At 45.2% G+C, this 23,477-nt stretch overlaps 1 protein-coding gene across 5 annotated transcripts in view; it reads left to right on the top strand.

Annotated features, from left to right (window-relative positions):
- The window catches only part of LRRIQ1 (leucine rich repeats and IQ motif containing 1), a 182,635-nt gene that overhangs the window by 139,427 nt on the left and 19,731 nt on the right, over window positions 1-23,477 (top strand). For all 5 annotated transcript variants that reach the window (XM_048835653.2, XM_048835654.2, XM_048835652.2 and 2 more), the window contains exons 24-26: window positions 1,638-1,770; window positions 3,900-3,960; window positions 19,430-19,550. In XM_048835653.2, the coding sequence (XP_048691610.2) occupies window positions 1,638-1,770; window positions 3,900-3,960; window positions 19,430-19,550 (315 nt within the window). The remainder of the gene's footprint in view (window positions 1-1,637; window positions 1,771-3,899; window positions 3,961-19,429; window positions 19,551-23,477) is intronic.

The raw sequence follows: 23,477 nt of genomic DNA, 5'->3' as shown, positions 1-23,477 counted from the left end.
TGTTATATTTCTGGTTCTGCTCCTGGCCCTACTAAGAGACCTTGGTCAAGTCAATTTACCTCCCTGTGCCTTAGTTTCTGCATCTGTAAAATGGGGATCAATGATACTGACCTCCTTTTGTAAAGTGCTTTGAGATCTACTGATGAAAAGTACTACATAAGAGAGAGGTGGTGTTATTATTACTGTCATTTCTCTCTGAATAGTCAAAAGTTCCCTTTAACCTGGTATTCCAAGAGGAGTTTATGTTTTGCAAATAGATAGGCCTGATTTTCAAAGATGGTGAATGCCTATAGCCCCAAATGATTTCAGTGGGATTTGTAGGTGTTCAGTACTTTTGAAAATCAGGCCACAAGCTGTCAGAAAGCTAGAGTCCTAATTTAAGAATGCTGTCAGGTAAATAGCATTTTATTACTACTGATATATCTTGATCCCCAAACACATGCTATTTGGTATGGGTGGTTTTGAAGGTTCACAAATGGAACAAGAGTGGTTGATTAACATTTATTATTTTTTTAATATATTATTTTTTCTAAATAAGTAAAAAGATTGTAACCTCAAGAAAAATATTCAAGACATTAACACTGAGATTTAAGTGTGTCAATATATTTTAGGGAGAGACAAGAGAACAGAATTTTCTTATGCATTACTAAGCAGTTCCTGCATAGCATTTGCCCGTTTGAGAAAACAAAAACTGTGTTAAATGTAATATGGAAAGTGGCCATTGTGTTAAATAGCAGATGTGATTTAAAAATCAGTTCATACATTTGTCAGTTTAATGTACATACATTTATCTTGATCATTTCCTTTTTTAAGTAACTGGATGTCAGAATGTTTTGCATTGCTATGAATAAAACAATTGGCAATATTCCCCAGACATAACACAGTCAGAAATCCAAACCATACACGTAGCAAATAATTAACAATAATTTGGAAAACATAACTTGCCAGTTAAAAAGAGTATGTACTTTTTATTATAGCTTATTGTATATGCGACTTCCTCCCTGACTCTCTGCCCTGCTTTCCCCCCCAACACTCAGAGGTAAGTTTCAGCAGTTGTTCCAACTCTTCAGCTAGATTTCCCCCAGAAAAAAAAAAAAACCTTTGCTAATATATAGTTAAGATTTATTATCTTAACATGAAATGACTGTTTGGAGGCAGCTGAAGCTGAGAGTTGGGACCACTATCAGTTGAGGCTCTGCCAACTTCTTGTGTGACTTTGGGCAAGTCACGTTTGCTTTGGTTCCCATTTGGAAAATGAGGATAATAATAATTCCTACCTTATGGGGGCAAAGTAAAGATAAATTCATTAATGTTTGAGAAGCATTTAGATGCTGCACTAAGCAGGGCTGTAAGTTCCTAGATAGAATTTTATTTCCCCAGCTACTGCAGAAGGATGCTCTGCAATCTTCCCCTTCCAGACACTTTTCTTCAAAGGGTCAAGATTTTATCCTAAAAAAGAATAATGTTTAAAAGTAATTCAGAGGGCTTTGGACTCTTTTCAGGTTATGTGGATAATTGCTGGTTTGTTGACTTCCTCAAAATCATCTTCTGATATTTGCAGAGTTGGATGATTGCTCTTTTACTCTCTCTTGTTCTCAAATAACAATGGAAGATGAGGATCTCTTTCTCATCCCCAGGGAGGGAAGAAGATATTGTCCACTTGGATACCACTTCAGCTGAGAAATTACAAAGGAGCAAAGAATTTACATACCAATGGCTTCACACACAGGTCGGAGATTATGAAGCAACCAGTTTGAGCAATGTTAAATGGTGAGTTCATTGGCTTTTAAATTAGATTTGTGTATGTTAAATACCTCTTGTAAAGTGAAACCTAGGTGTATTGTCCTAAAACAAACATGGCTTTATAGCCAAAGGCCTGCACATCACAATACCAGGTCCCAAACAAGTTTCAGAGTAGCAGCCGTGTTAGTCTGTATCCGCAAAAAGAAGAGGAGGACTTGTGGCACCTTAGTGACTAACAAATTTATTTGAGCATAAGCTTTTGTGAGCTACAGCTTACTTCATCAGATGCATTCAGTGGATGAAATGAGCTGTAGCTCACAAAAGCTTATGCTCAAATAAATCTGTTAGTCTCTAAGGTGCCACAAGTCCTCCTTTTCTTTTTGAGGTCCCAAACAGACTCCCGTTAAAACTGATTTAATAATTGTATGGATCCCTCTTCTGCAACTGATAGGGAATTGGTATGCTACCAGAATGCAATATCTAATGATAACATATATAAGTAACTTTTCACCACAAATATGAGGAATTGTATTCTATGAAGAATATAGGAAAAATATATGTTCTTCACGTGGGGCATAATTTCCTTGTTATATAATGCATTCAAATTATTTTAGTGTAATAGCTAATTAGATACACTGTACATACGTTGTTAGGATATGTTAAGGAACTAATTAAAACTTTACAAATGGATAATATGTATTTTTATTTTATCTTTGAAACACAGAGAACAAATTAAGAAAATACAACCTTGACAAGTCTATCCTACATTTGGATAAGGGGTTGTAAAATGCCCCTCCTCTGTATTAACTTTGTTTTGGTTATTAACTAGATCAAATACAAGTATAGATTTATTAAAAATATTGTTGCTCCTTAAACGGAGATGTTAACATAAACACAGTGCATTTACCATTTCTTGTTCATGAAGTCAATAGCCAATAAATATTTGGCCATTGAAGTCACTGCGAAGTGCAGTGACTTTTCTTTTAAAAAGAAAAATCATGCTAGTATGCTTTATTTAACCTATTTCTTTAAGAAGCAAAAATATTAATTTCTGAAGAAAACTACTGTACTGATATATTTTTTCACTTAGAAAAAATAATCTTTCTCTACATTGTTAAATTGTGTATATCAGATGAGTAAGTAGCAATAATCTCATAGTGAGCTTCATGGACTCCAGGTGTTTAAGGTGATTTTTCACTGCTTTTGATTTTAATGAAAACATTTTGCAAAGGAAAACAGGATGATTTTCAAAAGTAAGAAAATATGTCCGCCGCAGGAAAAGTTTTAAAATCTGAAGTTACCTCTGCAAATGTGCGTATTAGGGGTGCTGGAACAATTTTTAAAGTGGAGTGCTGAGAGCCATTGAACCAACTGTAAATCCTGTATATGATGGAAACCACTTCAAGTCGGGAGGTGTGGTAGAACCCCTAGTTCCAGCACCTCTGATGTGTAGGACATTAATATTAGTACTAGAGAGACAAGCTGGATGAGGTAATATCTTATTGGACCAACTTCTATGGGTGAGTGAGACAAGCTTTTGTGCTGATACAGAGCTCATCTTTAGGTCTCTACCACATCTGTTTCAGAGTGTCACATCCTGGGACCAACACAGCTACAACACTGTATATCGATATTTTGTCCAATCCTGCTCCTATTGAAGTTAGTGGCAAAACTCCCATTGACTTCAATGGGAACACAATGTGTAAAACAGCTGATAGACTTAAACAACTTCATTGTGACAGAAGATAAATATAACAACTGATTTGATTAGACCTGATAATTGTGAGCCTGAACCAAAGCCCACTGAAGTCAAAGGGAGTCTTCACTTTCTTCAGTGGGTTTTGGATCAGAGTCTATGGCTGTAATTTATACTTATTCAGCAAACCGCTATATTTTTTGTTTCCAGTCATTGACTGATTTGCATTTTGAGAACTACGTGTTTGGCTAGCTTGAAATAACTGATGACTATATTTGAGCTACTCAGATGTTTAAAAAATAATATGCCTTGATATAAAATAAAAATAATCATTGATCATATTTAACTGAATATGTTGCTTTCTCTATTGAGCAATAGTACTTCCAGGAAGGTATCTTATCGAAATCTGTATAGTTAAGGTGTTTCTGAAGTATTTGCTCTGGTTTTTATCACTACACAGCAATCGCTTCTTGCCTGACTTAGATCCAGACATACTCAATGGTGGACGAGTTCAGCTAGTGGTAAGATGTTTGTTTCACTGTAAAACTTTCTAAAATCAGCACTTAAACCTTAATAGCTGATATTCCCAAATATGTATGCAGTATGAAAAACAAGCATGATCTTTTTTTTTTCCTTGAATATAATCCTTTTATTTAGTCCAAAATTTCCTCTTCCGGGGCTAATCTGCCCGAGATCTAGGGGGCCAGTCTCTGCTGTCTCTACTTGTGCAGAGACGTTAGGGTGTGGGTCAGACTCGGGTGCTTCTCCCTCTTGGGTGGCCTCGTTTTCAGCTGCTTGGGTCCGCCTACCTACGAGAGCGATCCTCTGGCTTTGGGCCAGTATTCGGGTTCCCAAGGCCTTAGCTGCCCTTCTTTCCCTTTTCGTCTTTCTACGCTGTCTGGGAGAACAAATCTGGGGGGATATTTCAGAGAAGGTTGTGGGTTGACAGTCTACCGTGGATGCCTCACTACTTTCAGGGCTTCCCCCTTTCTCCAATTCCCCTACCGGGAGTAAGTCTCCAAACCCTGGGAAGTCCCTCCCTATGAGCACCGGGTCTGGGAGTTTAGGGACTACCCCTGCTGCTACCTCAGTAGTGTTCCCCTGAATCTCGATTTTTACTGGGATGGTGGGGTAATAACCAACTGTCCCATGGACGCATGCTATCCCCGTACACTTAGCTCACAACAGCTGACTACGCTTCACGAGCTTCCCTGAGACAAGCGTGATAGCACTCCCCAAATCAACCAGTGCTGTGGTCTCTACCCCATTTAGCTTCACTGGTCTAGTGTACATATGTGGGGTTAGTGAGACCCCCCACAAGGTGGATTAGGGAGCATGGGTCTGCCAGTTCCCCAGGTTACACTGTATAGGCTCCTCGGCATTGGGACACTGTACAGCTATGTGTCCCCACTCCCCGCAGGCGTAACATCTGTATGGAGCCCTAGGCATTCCCCGGTCTCTTGGTTTGGGTAGTCTAACATCACAATCCTCTTCCCCCTCAGTGCTCTGACTCTTTGTGGCTTCTGGTGGGCCTTCAGCCCCTCTCTCTTTGCACCTGGGTTCTCCTGGTGGCCCAGTCACCCGAGCTCTAGGGCTTGGTGCTGCTAGTTTAACCCAGGGTGCTTCTTCCTTAACTGGTCGCTGTCCTTCGCCTTTCTACCAGCACAACAACCTCGTCATAAGTGGAGGGTTCGTTCTGGCTTACCCAGGCGCGAAGGTCTGGCGGTAGTCCTCTCATGTACTGGTCGATTACCAGAACCTCTAGTGTCTCCTCCGGACTCAGGGACTCAGTTCGTAACCACTTTCGTGCGAGATGGATGAGGTCATATAATTGGGAGCGCAGGGTTTTGTTTTCCTGGTACCTCCACTCATGATATTGCTGGGCCCGCACTGCGGTCGTTACCCCAGATCTGGCTAGGATCTCTGCTTTCAGCTGGCGGTAGTCTGCCGCAGCCTCTTCAGGCAAATCATAGTAGGCCTTCTGAGCCTCCCCACACAGGAATGGAGCGAGGATGCCAGACCACTGTTCTCGGAGCCAAGCCTCCCGCAGGGCTGTCCTCTCAAAGGCCAGGAGATATGCCTCTACATCATCCTCCCATGTCATTTTCTGCAGCCAATTGCTGGCCCGCATGATCTGCGTCCCATCGTGGCCGCGGTTCAGCTCTGTAAGGTCCTTTAGCTGATTTACCAGTTCCCGCAACATAGCCCGGTCTTGAGCAGTCTGGTCCATCAACAGGCGATTAGTCTCTTGCTGGAGCCCCACTGCCTCCTGTCAGGCGGCTGCCTGGATACGAGTAGCCTCCTGCTGGGCAGCCGTGGCTTGTGTCAGTGCCCACACAACCTCCTTCATTGTGGTGAAAAAAAATAAAAATAGACCCTCTTCCTTTTTTTTTTTTTCCTTCCTTCCAAACACCCTCCTTCTTCCTCCGTGCTCTGGACACCAGATCCCACTGCCGACACCAGTTGTGACAAAGTTCCTGCTGTACCTTGGTGGGTCTTGTGCTTATTGGCAGATTTGCTCGCCTTGGAGCTTCACGGCAGCCCTCAGCTTGGCCGTTTTTCTGAGCCCACAGTCCAGGTCAACAACTCCTGTGTCCGACCAGCAGTTGGGAGGATTTGGGGGGAACCCGGGCCCGCCCACTATTCCAGGTTCCAGTCCAGGGCCCTGTGGAAGGCAGCTGTCTAGAGTGCCTCCTGGAACAGCTGTGCGACAGCTACAACTCCCTGGGCTACTTCCCCATGGCCTCCTCCCAACACCTTCTTTATCCTCACCATAGGACCTTCCTCCTGGTGTCTGATAATGCTTGTACACCTCAGTCCTCAATAGTCTGTGTTCTCGCTCTCAGCTCCTAGTGCCTCTTGCTCCCAGCTCCTCACATGCACAGCACAAACTGAAGTGAGCTCCTTTTTAAAACCCAGGTGCCCTTTTTAGCTTTCTTTAATTGATTCTAGCAGCTTCTTGATTGGCTGCTGGTGTTCTAAGCAGCCTGTCTTAATTGTCTCCAGAGGGTTCGTGATGTTCTGGAACCTTCCCTGTTCCCATACCCAGGGAAGAGGGACCTCCTTCGCTTGCTGCTCAGCTATCTGCTTTCTATTCTCTCCTAAAGCCCCCTGGCCTGGGCTTTTCTTACTTTTTGACCCTGCTTCAGTTCCCATCCGCCCCCGACCGGGCCAGCCGCTTTTTCTTCGTTTTGGTTTTTTTTGCTGTTTTTTTTTTGCTGCCGTTCAAGTGCTGGTCGGCTGCCAGCCCCCTCGGACACTGCTACTGCTCCAGCTGAAATATCCGGGGGGGGGGGGACTGCCGACCCGCTACCCAGAGGAGGGGAGTGGAAGCCCCCAGACCCAGCCGTTTGCTGTTCGTTTGTGGACCTGTAATTAACCAATAAGTTATTTTTTTCTTCTTACCTACTTGGCATTTTTTGGAATGCTCCACAAAGCCCGGGAGAGAAGGCAGCCGACAGAGGAATCGCCCAGGGAAGCTACAAATCATTGTGGAGGGGGCCGTAAGACTGAGAAACTTTTGAACTGTACTCTCGTGTGGGGGGAGTTTGACTGTGTCTTAACTGCGTTTGTAGGGGCACAGGGGGTGTGGCAAGGAGCTGCCCCCTGATCCATCGGTGCCCCCCCCAACACTACTACAACCGTCACAGCCCCCCCCGCTGTCCATCCCTGCTGGCAACTTGCCATCTGCCTCTAGATTCAACTGCTTGCTCTGAATTCCGCCGCCCGGACCGGAAACGACAGCCGACCAAACGAGACTCTTTGGACAAACGCGCATGGGTCCATGTCCCCCCACTCCCTCCCCCTGGACTGCCCACCGCTCAGTTTGCCCCTACTACCTGATCCCAACTCCTGTTTCCTCCCCCTGCCCAGTCCGACCCATTTGCCCCCGCCCCCGCCTGCAGCCCAACAGGGAGAAGTGGTTAATCTGCTTTCCCCCCCCCTCCTCCTTCTGGTGTCTCCCCATCTCTCCCTGCTCACGATGGCAGGGAATGAGAGGGGTGAGTCCCCTCTAACAACCTCAGCTGCCCCTCCCCCTCCTACCCCCCTGCCCAACCCCCAAGCCTCCCTCCCCCCCCCACTGCTGCCAAAACACCTGACACCGCCCCCGCTGGGGCATCGGCAGCAGGAGGCACCGGGGCGACTACTGATGCTGCTACGCATACTGCCCCCCCAGATTCTAGGAGAGCCCCCCCAGTTGGCCGGAAAGGCCAAGGTGTGAAGAAGGGAAAGGGCCCCGCTACAACCACCAGGCCCTCCATGGCAGGGGCTACCCCCACCGCTGTGGCCTCGTCATCGACCATGGCGTTTCTCCCCGCTGTTGCCTCCACCAGCTCTGCGAATGTCCCTCCCCCAGCCCCAGGGCATATGCCCGGGTGGTAGCAAACCCCCTGCCGCCTCGTCATCTCGCCCACCCACCACCTCCGCTACCATCAATAGCGGCCAGGGCCCCTTCCTCACCATGACCAGGAAGCACGGCGTCCGTTGGCTCCTGGTGCCTGCCTCGCCCCATGTGGAGACCTACGTGCGGGTGTTGGTGAGGGAGGTAGGACCCACGGCTATTGTAGCGGCCTCCAAAATGTATGGGAAGGTCGTCTTTTTCTTAGCATCGGAGGCTGCCGCCCAGGAGGCGGTGGAGAAGGGTCTGGCGGTGGGGGGGTGTTTGTTCCCCTGGAACCGCTAGAGGACCTGCGCGTCCGCCTAGTCCTGACCTCCGTCCCTCCTTTTCTACCCAATGCCGCCCTGTTTCCTGCTCTCTCCACCCTGGGGAAACCCGTTGCCGTCTTCAGCCCTCTCCCGTTGGGCTGCAAGGACCCCACTCTTCGTCACGTCCTTTCGTTCCGCCGGCAAGTTCTACTGCCGCCAGAGGCGCTCGAGGGGTCCTTCCTAGTCCCCTACCAGGGAGCCCACTATCGGGTTTTTTACTCCACGGGAGAGGCCTGGTGCTACCTCTGCCGATTAGCGGGGCATGTCCGAAGAGACTGCCCCTTGGCCAAGTGGGGAGGAGCATCCGAGACCCCCGAGACCCGGCAGGACATTGGCTCCGTCGTTGCCGGCACCCCTGGCCGCCCGACACCTGAAACCACCTCTCCTCCTGCTCGATCCACCGCCGCTCCCGTCCGGGCCCAAGAGACACCTCCCCTACAACGCCCAGACGAGCGAGGGAGTCCCACCCTTGCTATTACCAATCTGGTAGAGCCTATGGAGGAGGGTGCAGCAAAGATATTACTGGGCATAGGAGAGGTCCCGCCCCAAAGAGACCCCCCCTTCATGCTGCCTCACCATTACCCCCCCCGAACCCCTGAACCATCGCCTCTGTCCCCCACCATGACCCCTGCTAACCAGCCCCCAGATGATGCTATGGAGGGCTGGTCCCTAGTCCAGGGGAAGCGAGGCAAGTGGAAGGCTCGAGCTCCGCTGTACCCATCCGATGCGGAGGCCCCCCAGAAGACCAGGAAGGGAGACACTGACACTGAGCCTTCCGCTATGCCCACGAGTGAGATCCATCCACCGGTGTCGGGAGGGGAAGACAAAATAGCATTGGAAGATAGGATCTCCCCTCCACGGGAGACCCTTCCCTCCGAGACCCCTGAAGAAGCCCCTTGTGCCCGAATATCACCCGAACCCACGCGAACCCCAAAGCGACCGTCGAGGCAGGCTCCAGAGGAGAGACCCCCGGGGTGGCAGAAGGCATCCTCTCCTCCATGTATGAGGAGATTGAGGCCCTAGGTTTGACCCCGGTCACCCAGGGACAGGATGACCTACTGCCGGCTGGCCTCAATCTGGGCAACCTCACCCCAGTCCCCCTTTCCCCATGCTCCCTCCCCCTAACCGCCTTCCCGGGCGGGCACCCTACAGAAGGTGGTCCACCACCTGATGCCATGGCTGCCAAATCCACCACAGAGCCTGCGCCTAGCATCACTGGGAGCCCCCTTAACCCTCAAATTTGCTCAGGGGGCGCCACCTTTCAGCTACTTGCCTCCCGAAGCCCAGAGCCTCGCCTCTGCCCCCGCCCCCACCCCTGTCCCTGCCCAATCCACCTCTTCCTGCAATGCTATTGCCGCCCCTGGGGTTATTTCTTTCCCATTTTTTGCGGATTTCCCCCAAGGAGCAGCCTTTGCATTTTCCTGCCGCGACCCATTAGGAGCTGCAATTTTCCCTCCGCCATCCCCTTTTACCCCAAGGCTTGAGACGGACCTAATAACTTTAGCCTGTCAGATGCCCCGTCGGTGGTCCACACCCTGCCTGCCCGCCTCAGCGGACCACGAGGCTGCATTAAGAGCCCCACCAGGGAATAACCCGGAAATCATAACCCCACACCCCCATGAGCTGTGAAAAGCATTGCGGGAGTTTTTAGAAGACATCCGTGGCTCCCGCAACAGGGTACAGCTGGCTCTCCAGCTATGGGGGGACTTTGATCAACTCCTCCAGGCCACAAGGGCCGTTATAAAGGAGGGTAGAGGGAAAGGAAGGCACGGTGCCGCAGCCTACAGGCGGGCCCACAGCTTCCGTGATGATTTACTCACTTACGGGATGGGTCACGGATTGTTGCGCGACCCGCCGGGGGCCGCGAACACCCCCGCCAACAAGGAATGCCCAGCCCCCCCCAGCCCTCCTCATGATGCCTCTCATTATCACAACTTTGAACACCAGAGGCTGTAGAATGGCTCTCCGCAGGTCCCAGATGCTCTCTTACCTTCGGGAAGGGGGGTACTCTGGTTTTCCTGCAGGAGACCCATACGGATCCGACCGCCGAGGACACCTGGCGGCTGGAGTGGGGGGACGGGGTCTACTTTAGCCACTTCACGATTCGACAAGCTGGAGTGGCGACCCTGTTCTCCCCCACCCTACGGCTCGAGGTGCTAGGGGTCACTGAGGCCGTGCCGGGCCACCTGCTGCATCTCTGAGTCCGTATGGAGGGGCTCGTGGTCAACCTCGTTAACATCTATGCCCCGACAACGAGCCCAAAGCGGCCGCAGTTCTATCAGCGGGTGTCCGACTTCCTTGGCACCCTAGATTCTCACGAGTGCCTAGTCCTGGGAGGGAACTTTAATACCACCCTTGAGGAACAGGACCGCTCAGGGGCCGAGCTGAGCCCGGCTGCTGCGAACATTCTCTGAGAAATAGTCGAACATCACTCCCTTGTGGATGTCTGGCATGACCACCACCTGGATGACACTTCCACGTTTACCTTTGTCCAGGTGGAGGCCCATCGGTCACACCACTCTCGGTTGGACTGTATTTATTTATCCCGTTTCCATCTTTCACGAGCCCACTCCTCCAACATTCGGCCGGCCCCATTTTCCGACCATCATTTAGCCACCATAACAGCCTCCCTCTGTGCAGAGAGGACGGGGCCGGCCTATTGGCATTTTAACAACAGCCTGTTGGAAGATGAGGGCTTCATGACGTCCTTCTGGGAGTTTTGGCTGGCCTGGCGAGAGCAGCGGCGTGCTTTTCCCTCGGCCCGGTGATGGTGGGATCTAGGGAAGGTGTGCGCCAAGCTCTTCTGCCGTGACTACACCAGCTGACGGAGAAATGCGGCAATAAAGCAGTTGGAACGGGAGGTCTTAGAGCTGGAGAGGCATCTGGCCGCCAGCCCCGAGGACCCATTCCTCTGCGGAGCGTGCCAGGAGAAGCGGGAGGAGCTCCGGGCCCTCAAGGACCATCACGCCCGAGGTGCCTTTGTTTGATCCCACATTCGCCTCCTTCGGGACGTGGATCACGGCTCCCATTTCTTCTACGCCCTGGAGAAAATGAGGGGGGCCAAGAAACATGTTACCTGCCTTCTAGCAGAAGATGGCACCCCCCTCACGGATCCGGTGGAGATGTGTGGGAGAGCCCGTGACTTCTACACAAGCCTTTTCTCCCCGGATCCGACCGATCCTGGCGCTTGCGGGGTGCTCTGGGAGGAATTCCCTACGGTCAGCGTGGGCGACCAAGACCGACTAGAGCTGCCTCTCACCCTGGCTGAGTTCTCGGAAGCCCTCAGTCGCATGCCCACCAGTAAATCTCCGGGCATGGACGGGCTGACCGTAGAGTTCTACCACGCTTTCTGGGACACGGCCCAGACCTAGCCACTGTCTGAGCCAAGTCCTTGCAGGGCGGGATCCTCCCTCTTTCGTGCAGGCGAGCGGTGCTCGCCTTGTTGCCGAAGAAGGGAGACCTCCGCGATTTATGAAATTGGCGCCCCTTCTCACTCCTTAGCACGGACTACAAAATCGTAGTGAAAGCAATTTCGCTGCAGCTAGGGTCCGTGCTGGTGGACGTGATCCACCCAGACCAGACCTACACTGTCCCGGGCTGCAGCATTTTTGACAACCTATTTCTAGTCTGAGACCTTTTGGAACTCGGGCGTAGAGAAGGTCGGTCATTCGCCCTCCTGTCTCTCGATCAGGAGAAGACGTTCGACAGAGTGGACCATGGGTACCTCCTGGACACTCTGCAGGCGTTTGGATTCGGACCTCAGTTTGTGAGTTTTCTCTGGGTCCTGTACGCTTCCGCAGAGTGTCTGGTTAGGCTCAACTGGACCCTGACTGAACCGGTCAACTTCGGGCGAGGAGTACAGCAGGGGTGCCCCCTCTCGGGCCAGCTGTATGCTCTGGCGATCGAGCCTTTCCTCTGTCTCCTCCGAAAGAGGTTGACAGGGTTGGTGCTGCGGGAGCCGGAGCTGCGGCTGGTCCTGTTGGCATACGCCGATGACGTGCTCCTTGTGGAAACCCTGACGCACGTATATTTAGAGCGTGCCAGGCTGCAGCCCCTTTTCCGGCTCCTCACGAATATTTTATTATGCTTTTGGCTGCACTTTTCCCCTCACCTTTTTATTTACACACTCCCCATCCGTGGCCCCACAAAGTCGCGGGATCTCCTGGTTAACCTCCTCCTAGCCCTAGCTAAAACAGCCATCTATAATACCAGAGAGAGGCGGTTGGCCAATGAAGCGTCCTGCAACTGTAGGGCCGTTTTCCGATCCTCAGTACATTCACGTATCCGGGCGGATTCCCTCTGGGCAGCATCCACCGACTCCCTTGATGCCTTCGAGGAGCGGTAGGCGCTGTCCGAGGTTCTCTGCTCAGTGACCCCGTCCGGTTCCCTCCATCTGACCCTTTGATTGAGGGGAAGAGCAAGAGACCCCAGCCCCAGCCGTTGCCGCTGTGGATACCATCATCACCGTCACCTAGGAGGGGTCCTATCACACGTGGATGTACGTCCCCCCCTCCCCCAAACTGCCCACCCCGCAGCTGTGCCCATCTTGTCGGGCACTCTCTGGAGAGGAATAATTGGTGATACTGGGCTTGGCCCTAGGTAACTCGAGGGGGTGAAAGACCACGAGTGTCAAGGAAGCCCCCAGCTCTAGGCCACCAGGTAACTCAGGAGGGTGGAAGACGATGAGTGTCAAGGAAGCCCTCCTGCTCTGGGCCCAGGCTAGCCTGAACACTTCTCCCTCCTGAATGCTGCTGTGTTATACCTTGCGTTTGCTTTTGTTTTGTTGCATAGTTTTGTTTTTTCCTTTTTGGTGATTCTTTGTAAGTGTTATGCAAATAAAATACTTTTCTGCTTCAAAAAAAAAAAAACTCTCCTATAGCCATCTGGCCCGACCCTGTCACAGTACATTAACTTTCTTGTATTTTAATTGTTGAAATTTGAATATGTTCCTAATATGTTTATAATGTAATTCTGTTAAAGGCTAAAAAAGTAACATTTAGCAGTTCTCATAATGAAAAAGGAGGGCAAAATGCAGGTAAAAGAGAAAATGTTCCCAGTTCTCATAATGAAAAAGCAGGGCATGGTACCCCTAAAATATCATTAGATTTAGCAAAATTCAGTTTTTATTTTTGATAATTTTGATGGATAATATCAATATTTATTTGCAAACATTTTTAATTTTTCCCTTCAATTTAAGTTTTCATAGTTGTGCAGAATTATGAGGGTGTGAGGTTATTTAATGACAGCAGACATTGAGACTCAAAATGTTAAACTTTATACTGCTAAAACACAAATTGCCAATGTCACATGTCAAAATTCACAAACTCGACTAATTTCTCAAGCAATATTTTTCTTACTTAGCCTGTCTGTAAATTTTGATGATTATCATTGGAAGTATTTTTCTGTGTGTACAGTGAAATGGATGTTTACCAACATTTTATCAATAAAAGTCTAATCCTTCCAAGTCTAAATACTGTAGCAAAAAATGAAGTCCTAACCTTCTAGTTGCAAAAGCAGCTTTGTCTAGTACACTGTTTTGAGTCTTCAAGACAGACTGAAGAACTAATACCAAACTCCTAATTCTCCAATGTACTTGAAATACATGCCTGACTTTAAGCACATAAGTAGTTGCATTGACTTCATGTTTAAGTTAAGCATGTTAAATTAGCCATGTGCTTAAGGACTTCACTGAATTGGGGTATTAGAGTAGAGTGCACTTCCTTTTTCATCTTAACAAGGTGTTTATTACCTGTTGTGATAATTGGGCTGACAAATTTACCCTAATTGTAAACTCAATTGTAAAAAGTGTATGAAAGTTCATAAGATACTACAGTAACCTATAATAATAACTATTGATCGAGAGTAGGTCAAGTTGTTTTCAGTAATGAATGTTACAAACAGATGCAAGAGAACCAGACAGACTAAATTAGTCCAAACAAAAAAAAGGCCACTTGATGTATCTCAAGGACTGTGTTGAAATCACAAAAGATGTGGAACCAGAAATTAATGAGCCAGAATAAGTGTATCCAATATTAGGCCTAACTGGTAAACACAATAATGGGCTATTCCACCCACCATTCTCTTTGTGGGTCCTTGAAGAAGGAGACTTTGGGGAGAGAATGGAATGAAAGACAGAGGTTACTACAGCAAGTTTCACCATCATGGCTGCCAAACCCAACCCCACCTCATCCTGGTCTTCTGGGACTCTTGGCGTTCGTCATCCAAATCCTGAGAGATGTCCTGACCAGACCGGGCCAGAGAGTGGGATCGAGATCATGGCACCACCCCCCCAGCAGCTTCAGCTGAATCGCAAATTCCACCTGAGATAAAACAGGATCATATTTTGACAACAGCAAAAACAACAACAGCGCCAATCAATTTCATCTAACTTCTTCTCTTTCCCCACACCCCCAAAGTATGGTTATTACCCCTTGGATACCACCTAAGAGATTTCCAAACAAGGGTTTTATTTTCCTTCTAAAAACTCTCTCCAGCTAAAGAAAAAGGGAACAATAAATATTAAAATGAAAGCTTTATTTAATACTTTACTTTACAAAGTTTTAACAGTTTTTCCTTCTTTTCTTTTACTTTACTAAAAAGTTAAAAGGACTTTTAATGGTCTGTTTGCCCTGGTACTAAGCAGGCTGAGGTCTTTGTATACCAGACACTGTACTTTGTTTAACACTGTTTAATGTTCAACAGGGACTGGGTTATGGTAACACCTTTGGCCCATTTATTCCATCTAAATTAATACATCATATCTCCAAATAATTATGTTGTTAACTAGTTAATTACTGATTATCATACCAAAAACATCCACATATCTTTTACATGTATAGATAGCCTTTTCTCTCAGAAGATTTGAAAATTTAACAAAGTAATAATCAAATGTACAAACTACAGCTATATTCAATACAGATAGACTTTCCTGTGGAGTCAAAAAAATTCCAATTAATTTGAAAGGATGTTTTATAAAATAAGGCCAAGGGTGAAATAGGGAAAAAGTTAAATATAGTGTCATGAATTCAGGTGAGATGCTTACCTCCATTGTTCTTAAAAAAAAATGTGTTGGACTTCTGCTGCGCATCTTGGACCTGATCCAAAGTCTACTGAAATCAATGGGACTATTTCCATTGACTTCTGTGGGCTTTGGATTAGGCCGCTTCCAGGTGCTGGATGAAACTTTGTTCTGTAGTAAAGAATTTTTAAAAGCTAATATTTTGATTGACCATCTTTTGATGTGATTATTCTTATCTTTATTTTAGCCTGCAGAGTAAGAAATATTAATAGTCATAAAGCCAGCAACCCTTATTAAATCTGGTGTAAATGTGTCTGTAAGTGAGGGATGCATTCTCAAAAGGTTTGTTGGTGGATAAATTGGATAAGAGCCCCACAGAATGGATACTTGTTTAAATTACTGAATCATTGGTTTCCACCCAATGGGAGCTGCAGGGGCAGTGCTTGCAGGCGTGGGCAGTGCATGGAGACCTGCTCCCCCGCCCCACCAGGGACATGCAGAGACATGCCATGGTGCCAGCAGCTGGCCACTTCTGGGAGTGGTGTGGGGCCATGGCATGAAGGCAGCCTGCCTGAGCACCCCACTATGCTGCCAGCCAGGAACCGCCTGTGGTAAGCACCTCCTGGCCAGAGCCTGCACCTCACACCCCCTCTTGGACACTAACCCCACGCCCAAGGTCAGAACTGCCTCCTGCACCCAAACTCGCACCCAGACCCTGCACCCACTCCTGTACCCCAATCCCCTCCCCAGCCCAGAGACCCCTCCTGAACCAAACTCCCTCCCAGAGCCCTCCCCTTCTCCTGCACCCCAACATAAATTTCATAGAAATGTGCGGCCCATGACGACTTAGCAAAATTCGTGGAGTGGCCCCCCCTGCCAAAATTATTGCCTGCCCCTTCCCTAGAGGATGAGAGGTTGTACTTCAGAGTTTATAACAGCTCCAGCAAGAAATTGCAATAATGGGGAAGGTGTCTGGAAAAGTGAGAGAACAAAAATTAAAGGAACAATTTGTGCATTGTGGGTTGAGGAGCCCAAGGCTTGATCCCACAACTTTCTCTAACATGGGGTTCTCTGAAGTTTTAAATCTTGAATAGAAATGTAACTACATGAAAATACACTCCACTCACAGCTCATTAATTCCTCGTCTCCGGGAGCTCCAAGATCAGGAGCTGTTATACTGTGACTCCACAACTTCACAGATAAGGAGAAAATCCTAATAGCACTGCAGAGACCGGGGGTGGGGGTGTGTGTGTGTGTGTGGAGAATGTATTTTAGTGTTTCTCCCCAGTTACATCTTTCAGTAAATCCTCTTTTATCTGGCAATGCTAAAGGTCACAAAGGCAATGTGGTGTAGACAGTCTACAAATCCTGCAAAACAGCAGCTTTCATTTGACAGAGGGAGATTGAGGTGTGAGGATATGAAAAAGCACGATACTCAGAAAATAAAACCAATCACTCTGTCTCTCAGAGACTGAGTTAATGCCAGGTTTATTCCATTTCATGCATGCTCTCTTGCTTGCACTCTGTTAACGTGGAGGTGGATTCATTTACTTTCTCTTTTCTAAATCTTGTCTATCGTTTTACCCTGCTTCTGAAATTTCCTTTTACACATCATTGATACCTGTCAGTATTTAGTTGCAGTTTGAATGGAGATTACAATGGCCATTTTTTACAATGATACCTTTTACCTGTCCAGCTCAAATCAGGAATTTAATACTTACAGATTGCTCTCTAGTCAATGACTATTGTCTCTTTTATGTCTCTCTGACATAAGGTACTATTACTTTTCTCACAATGGTGTCCAGCCTGAGCAGGTTAGGTTTTATTTCTTTGGTACTTGTCATATCATAAGTCTCCTAATTTTCCTCTCATCCATAGAATCTGCTTAAAACCCAAAATTTTAATTGTAGAGCCCCTCCCTCTTTTGAAATAGCATTTTAGGCCCCCTTTACATATTGTAAACAAGCTAAAAAGGACACCGCCCTTCTTCGTTTCCTTTGCAGGTTGCCTTTAAAACCTCCATCTTACACAATGTTTTTTTCAAGGACAAGATGGTGCTCCCAACACAGCCTGAATTCCTTCCAAAGTTGGTGATGGTGTCCCACCTTCATTAGTCAATATCCCTTTTCATGTCATTCCTTTACTCACATCTGGTGCGGTGAAGACCTTCTTCACAAGATCAATGTAAAAAAAGCCCCTGAGCTTTTATCTGGAGCAGACTTCATTTCTCAGAAAGTCATCACAAAGGCTGTGAGAAATCTTAGTTCTTGTGCTGTTTTGAATGCAAAGACTGTTGAAATCTATCTTGCATTACCATGGCTGCTAGACTCCACAGAGGAAGGAGGGAGGATCAAGAGCCGTGGTTTACCTGACTTGGGCATGATAACACCAAGGATGGTACAACAGACTTTCTCTCTCTGCACTGAGGCACAATAACTTTGAGTTCCTGCTGAGGATCCCTAAAGCTGACACATATTGTCATAATTGATCCCAAAATGTGTATACACCTACATACATGTGTGAGTGTGTGTGTTTTTATATAGTAATAATGTAACATAAAATTGCTACTGTTCAAGATGTATGTTTACTGTGTTTATCGTCTCACACTTCCTATTGCAGTTCTTTTTCTTTGACATATCTGCAGCAGTTTAGTCTCCCAGAATGGAAATCTATCAAAATAGGTATTTTCAGAGAGGAAATAATTCCTATCATTGTTTTCATTGAGGAGATACATCTTGACAGATTACCACTCCTCACCAAAATGGGGACTCTGAAATTTGAGTATATGTATATTGTTCATATGCTTTTGTTTTAGAAATATATCACTCCCTACTAGAAAGAGAACTGACAATAAAACCACAGTGGACTGTCTAGGTCCCTAAGCATAGGTGTTGCAGGATATCCCCTGCTTGGATTAATATCTCAGATCTTCTACCTACGGGAATTCTCATTAAGTACATGTAGGTTCAAGCTCCTAAAAGTGTTATCTATGGACTATGGTATCTTCCAGGTCAGTGTTTCTATGCCATGCTGCATGAGCCCCCAAGATCAAGAACCCAATGCTAAAATGAGAGAACATTTCAATTTTATGTTATTGTATTTAGGTTCATATATCCTGTTCATCACCAACATGTACTGGCATTAGAAAAGGTTCAGAAAAGGGCAACTATAATGATTAGGGGTTGGAACAGATCCCATATGAGGAGAGATTAAAGAGGCTAGGACTTTTCAGCTTGGAAAAGAGGAGACTAAGGGGGGATATGATAGAGGTATATAAAATCATGAGTGGTGTGGAGAAAGTGAATAAGGAAAAGTTATTTACTTGTTCCCATAATATAAGAACTAGGGGCCACCAATGAAATTAATGGGCAGCAGGTTTAAAACAAATAAAAGGAAGTTCTTCTTCACTCAGCGCACAGTCAACCTGTGGAACTCCTTGCCCGAGGAGGTTGTGAAGGCTAGGACTATAACAGGGTTTAAAAGAGAACTAGATAAATTCATGGAGCTTAAGTCCATTAATGGCTATTAGCCAGGATGGGTAAGGAATGGTGTCCCTAGCCACTGTTTGTCAGAGAGTGGAAGGGGATGGCAGGAGAGAGATCACTTGATCATTACCTGTTAGGTTCACTCCCTCTGGGGCACCTGGCATTGGCCACTGTCAGTAGACAGGATACTGGGCTGGAGGACCTTTGGTCTGACCCAGTATGGCCATTCTTATGTACCATCATTACATGCCAGAAGATTATAATTAGTATAATACTCAAAGTATAATTTAAATGCTCTTTGATGGCCATGGTTAAGTAGCAAACCACTAAAAGATGAAATTACTTACTGCATGCTTGATTGATAGAATTGATACTTGCCCTGGATAAAACATAAATATTGCAGAAAATAATTTGATATGACATTTCTGGCATTCAGCTATGACTTAAATTATAGACTGGTCAGTAAATGATCTTAAGCTGTTTAAGGTTTCATCAGCTGTCTGCAAGATTGATTTTCTTCAAAATTACTGTACTGAAAAGTTTTCTTTTGTTGTTGTACTGACTCAGATCGCAAACCACAATTTTAAGATCAGCTCTTATTTACAAAAATGCTTTGACATAGTGCATTTGTTCAGCCGAGGCAGCAATAAAGGACTGTGGTATCATTTTGAAGAAGGTTGTTTGACAGAGTCTGTTTGTTTATTTGAGGAATGTGAGCTGCATTCAGAAAATGTCATATTTTGTTTCATGATTGTGTACATTCTCTCCCACTGCTTCCAGGCAAGCCCTGTAAGCAGAGAAGACGCGGATTTAGACCTTATTTCCATGATCAGTGGAAGTGCTTTGACTCAGAACAGAGAAAAAAATAATCAGCCACACAGACACTCAGCAGGATCTTCAAGTAAGTTGTGGTTTCTTTCAATATTCACTTTAAAATGAGTTGATGGAATTGCCTGTCTAACTGCATTCTCATATAGACGGGATAGGATGCCAGCCTTTGGAATGTCTAGTAACATGTATATTTGATTCTTTCTTACTTGAAACTTTCCCTTTATGTTTCACATATTTATTTATAATGCTAAATCACTTCAAAAAATTAACATCATTAGATTTTTGTCTGTTAGTTAATTGTAACCTGTGATTCTCCTGTAAACTATACCAAATCCTTTGATCATTCATTTCCTAAAAAACAGATTTTTGTCTAACTCTTTAATTATGAAAGGAAAGTTTTGTACTCCTAAAGAATTGATTTCTTGTCTTTCTTCCATAAAAGTTCATTAAAAATATTTAGGGAAAGTTGATTTCTATAACCACCCGGATGCCAGTACATATGTCCCAATCAAGGCACGTATTGCCATGAATTCAGTTATTAAATGGGGATGGAGATAGTGATGACTGTTGGACTCTAATAGCAAATGGTATTTTCAAAGTTCTGGGGAAACTTTATCACTGTTTAAATGTCATAGAAATAAACAAGGGAATCAACACTGGAAATAAAGGTTCTAATTATTAAAAATCATAAAAAACTTAACTTTTTAAGCTTCAAGTTTTGCTTTGCATAGTAAAACTAATTGAGGAAAATTGGGGAATCATCTGTTGTGTAATATATTATATTTCATATGCTATTTATACTTTGGATGTAGATTTTGGAAAATGTGACTTTCAAGCGTAAGTGAAATTCAGGTGAAAAAAAAGACCGCATAGGAACTATAAGGGATATTAAAAGACGAAGGCAGATTTGTGTAGTTCAGTAGTACTGTATAACTAGTGGAGTTCATTGAGATTGTTCATATCATTGTGAAATAGGTGATTTCAACAAAAAGTAAATCAAATTGCTGGTTTTAGAAATTTTGATCAGACTGTTACCATTGACATTAATATTGACTGTTCAGTTTATATGAACTTGAACCAAAGTCCAATAAACTGATGTCCTAAAAGAAAAAAAGTAGATATAAAACCATAAGGAATACTTTTTAAAATCTATATTTTGCTACTATAATTAAAAAACGTTTAAAACAAAGGGTGAAATGACGATACAGCTGGAATACAGTCAGTCAGAAAATCCACTAAGGGCAAAAAAAAACCCCCAAAAATTGCATCTAATCCTACACTAAGTTAAATTGATGGCAAAAGTCCCACTGAGATGAAAGGAAGTAGGGTTGAGCCCACTGTGCTCATAAGTGTACAGAGATACAAAGTCCTGTAATGAACACTTGAATGAACTGTTCATAAATAAATACATATATAATGAATGCATCTTATCTATAATTCAATTAAAAAAACTTCATAAATGCAACGTATCTTGGACAATATATATGGAGAAACCTTGACTCACATATAATGATGAAAAGTGGGTGTCTGTTTTATTAAATAATACAACATATAACAATTGTGGCCTAGGTTGTAATCCTAGCCCTATGTGACCATCCTGATAAACATCGGGGGGAGGGGCATGTATTACCTTCATCCCCCGGATAGCCATGTAACTTTATCCCAAAGTGGGAATTGGGCACAAAGGGGAGGACAGACACCGCCACCATGCAAACAAGTGGACAGGAAGGAACAAAATGTTGGCAGAGCCGTATTGTGTTTGGGAGTGTGTGAAACAGGGGTGGGGTATGCTGTGAGTGGCAGTAGGCCCCTCCCCTGCCATCCTCCCCTGCACAACCCAGGAACTCAGGGAGAATTGTAATTCAGAGTAGTGCCCTTGTATTTCTGTCTTTGTTACAGATTTCAGAAGACTATTCATAATAAAGGCATACAAAACCAAGATTGTGTGTGTGTGTGTGTGTGTGTGTGTGATGTTAATTCCAGTATAGACAAAAATACAAGTTAGAGTCTCTCTGCTTGTCCCCATTTGCCATCGTTCATTCACAACCCTCCTTTGGCTCAAGTGAGTACCCTGTTCCATGGTCACATTTACTGTAGCTGAATACTATATTGAATTCAGAAACACGTGGGGTCTTGGACTCAGAAAGGCAAAACTCTCTCTCTCTCTCTCAACTTGTCTTTCCTACCTTGCTCTCTGCCCCTCCTCCCTCACCTACTCCTGCTACACGTCACAGCCCCTCACATCTTGCCATTATGCTTCCGTGAGCCATCTTTCTCTTCCTTTTATTTTCGCTTTCTCTCTTATATTCCCTCTTTCTTTCTTTCTTTCTTTCTTTCTTTCTTTCTTTCTTTCTTTCTTTCCCACACCATGTTTTCATATTTTCCTGTTCTTTTCCTGCAAGGGGTGTGGTGGGGCAGGTAGCTGGTGCTCCCATTATTCCTCTGCAGTGCGGCACAAAGAAAAGGAGCTCTGATTAGGATCAATGAGAACTATGAGGAACAGCCTCTTCAGCACATATTGCAATCCAACCAGCTCTGTGTTCTCAAGACAGAGATGCAATTCACTGAGATCTAGAACTCAGAACTAAAATCTGAGACAGTGACAGCCAAAATGAGACTGTTAGCAAAGTTCCTACTGGAGAAGGGAGCTCAAGTTCTCAGCTGTTCTCTTCCCCCATCCCTCCCTTTCCTGGTCAAGGAAGCCCAATGACTCATTTCTCTCTTTCTACCCTGTACTCTCCCAGGCACGGGGTGGATAAGGGAAATGCAGTAGAACAGTATATCTCAACTTTAGTAAGGCATCTGATATGGTGCCACATAATATACTCATAAAGAAAATTGAGTGCTGTGGATTAAATGGAGCCACTGTACTACAACAAGCTAAAACATCAACAGAAAGAACAGGGATATAAGAACTGCCATATTGGATCGGACTAGTGGTCTGTTTTTTTCGGTATCCTGTCTCTGCCACTGGCCAGCACTAGCTGCTTCAGAAGAAGGTACAGGAAACTTTGAAGTGGTCAGTTATTGGATAACCTGCCCCCAGGAAAAATTTCATCACAACCCAATTAGTTAGAGCTTGACTTGTGCTCTGAAACATGAGGGTTTATATCCCTTTGAAAACTCTTGGCTGTTAATTTTTTTGTTTTTTAATCATTGCTATTATACCTCTGGGTCTTCTCATTATCCACATAAATGTTCAATCCATTTTGAATTTTGTGAAGGTGTTGACCTCAGTGACATCTTGTGGCAGAGAATTCTGAAAGCAAAATGGAATATTGTGTTAAAAATAAAACGTTTATGATTATTAAATATTCAGCCTTTCAATTTCATTTCCTATCCCCTTATATTTGTATTAAGAGACAGGGTGAATAAGTAGCCAGTATATCTTCTCAATTGCCTTAATTAGTCTGTGTGCCTTTAGCAGTGATTATTAGTGATTTATTGTCAAATAGTCATGCAAAGTTCAGGTATGGGTCCAATACTAATTAATATTTTAATTAATGTCAGAAACTTTGCAGTAAATAGGACAGTAACCAAGCTTGTAGATCATTTTTATGAAAGACTATTAACATTCTAGATGCCTAGGTAATGCAAAATTGTGGATGGGATTTTTTAGAGAGAATTAGAATATAGTATAGCTTTGACAAATTGGAAGGATAGACTAAAATACTTACACCAATGCCCAGTTTGTGGTCATATAGTGCAAGACCTGATCACAGTGACCTGTTTTCAATCTCCTCCTCCCTCTTTCTGTCACTATGACTCTTCTTGTGGTTTTGACTTCCAATGCTAATTATCCCTAAATCTACCTCTACTCCAGACCTCTCCCCACTCCAACCAGTCTTGCACTTTTAAATGTCTCTCTGACATCTCTTCTGCAGTGTCCAGCCACCAGCTCCATTTTTCCTAATTTGAACATATCCTTTTTTTCTCCTAATCGCTGGCCTTCTCGTCCTTTATTTCCATTCTCCTCCTTGTTTCTGAGGCCTATAAT

This window comes from Caretta caretta, chromosome 1 (genome assembly GCF_965140235.1).
Source record: "Caretta caretta isolate rCarCar2 chromosome 1, rCarCar1.hap1, whole genome shotgun sequence".
Classification (NCBI taxonomy): domain Eukaryota; kingdom Metazoa; phylum Chordata; order Testudines; family Cheloniidae; genus Caretta; species Caretta caretta.
The sequence above is the reverse complement of the archived record's forward strand: the minus strand, read 5'-3'. Positions and strand labels throughout refer to the sequence as shown.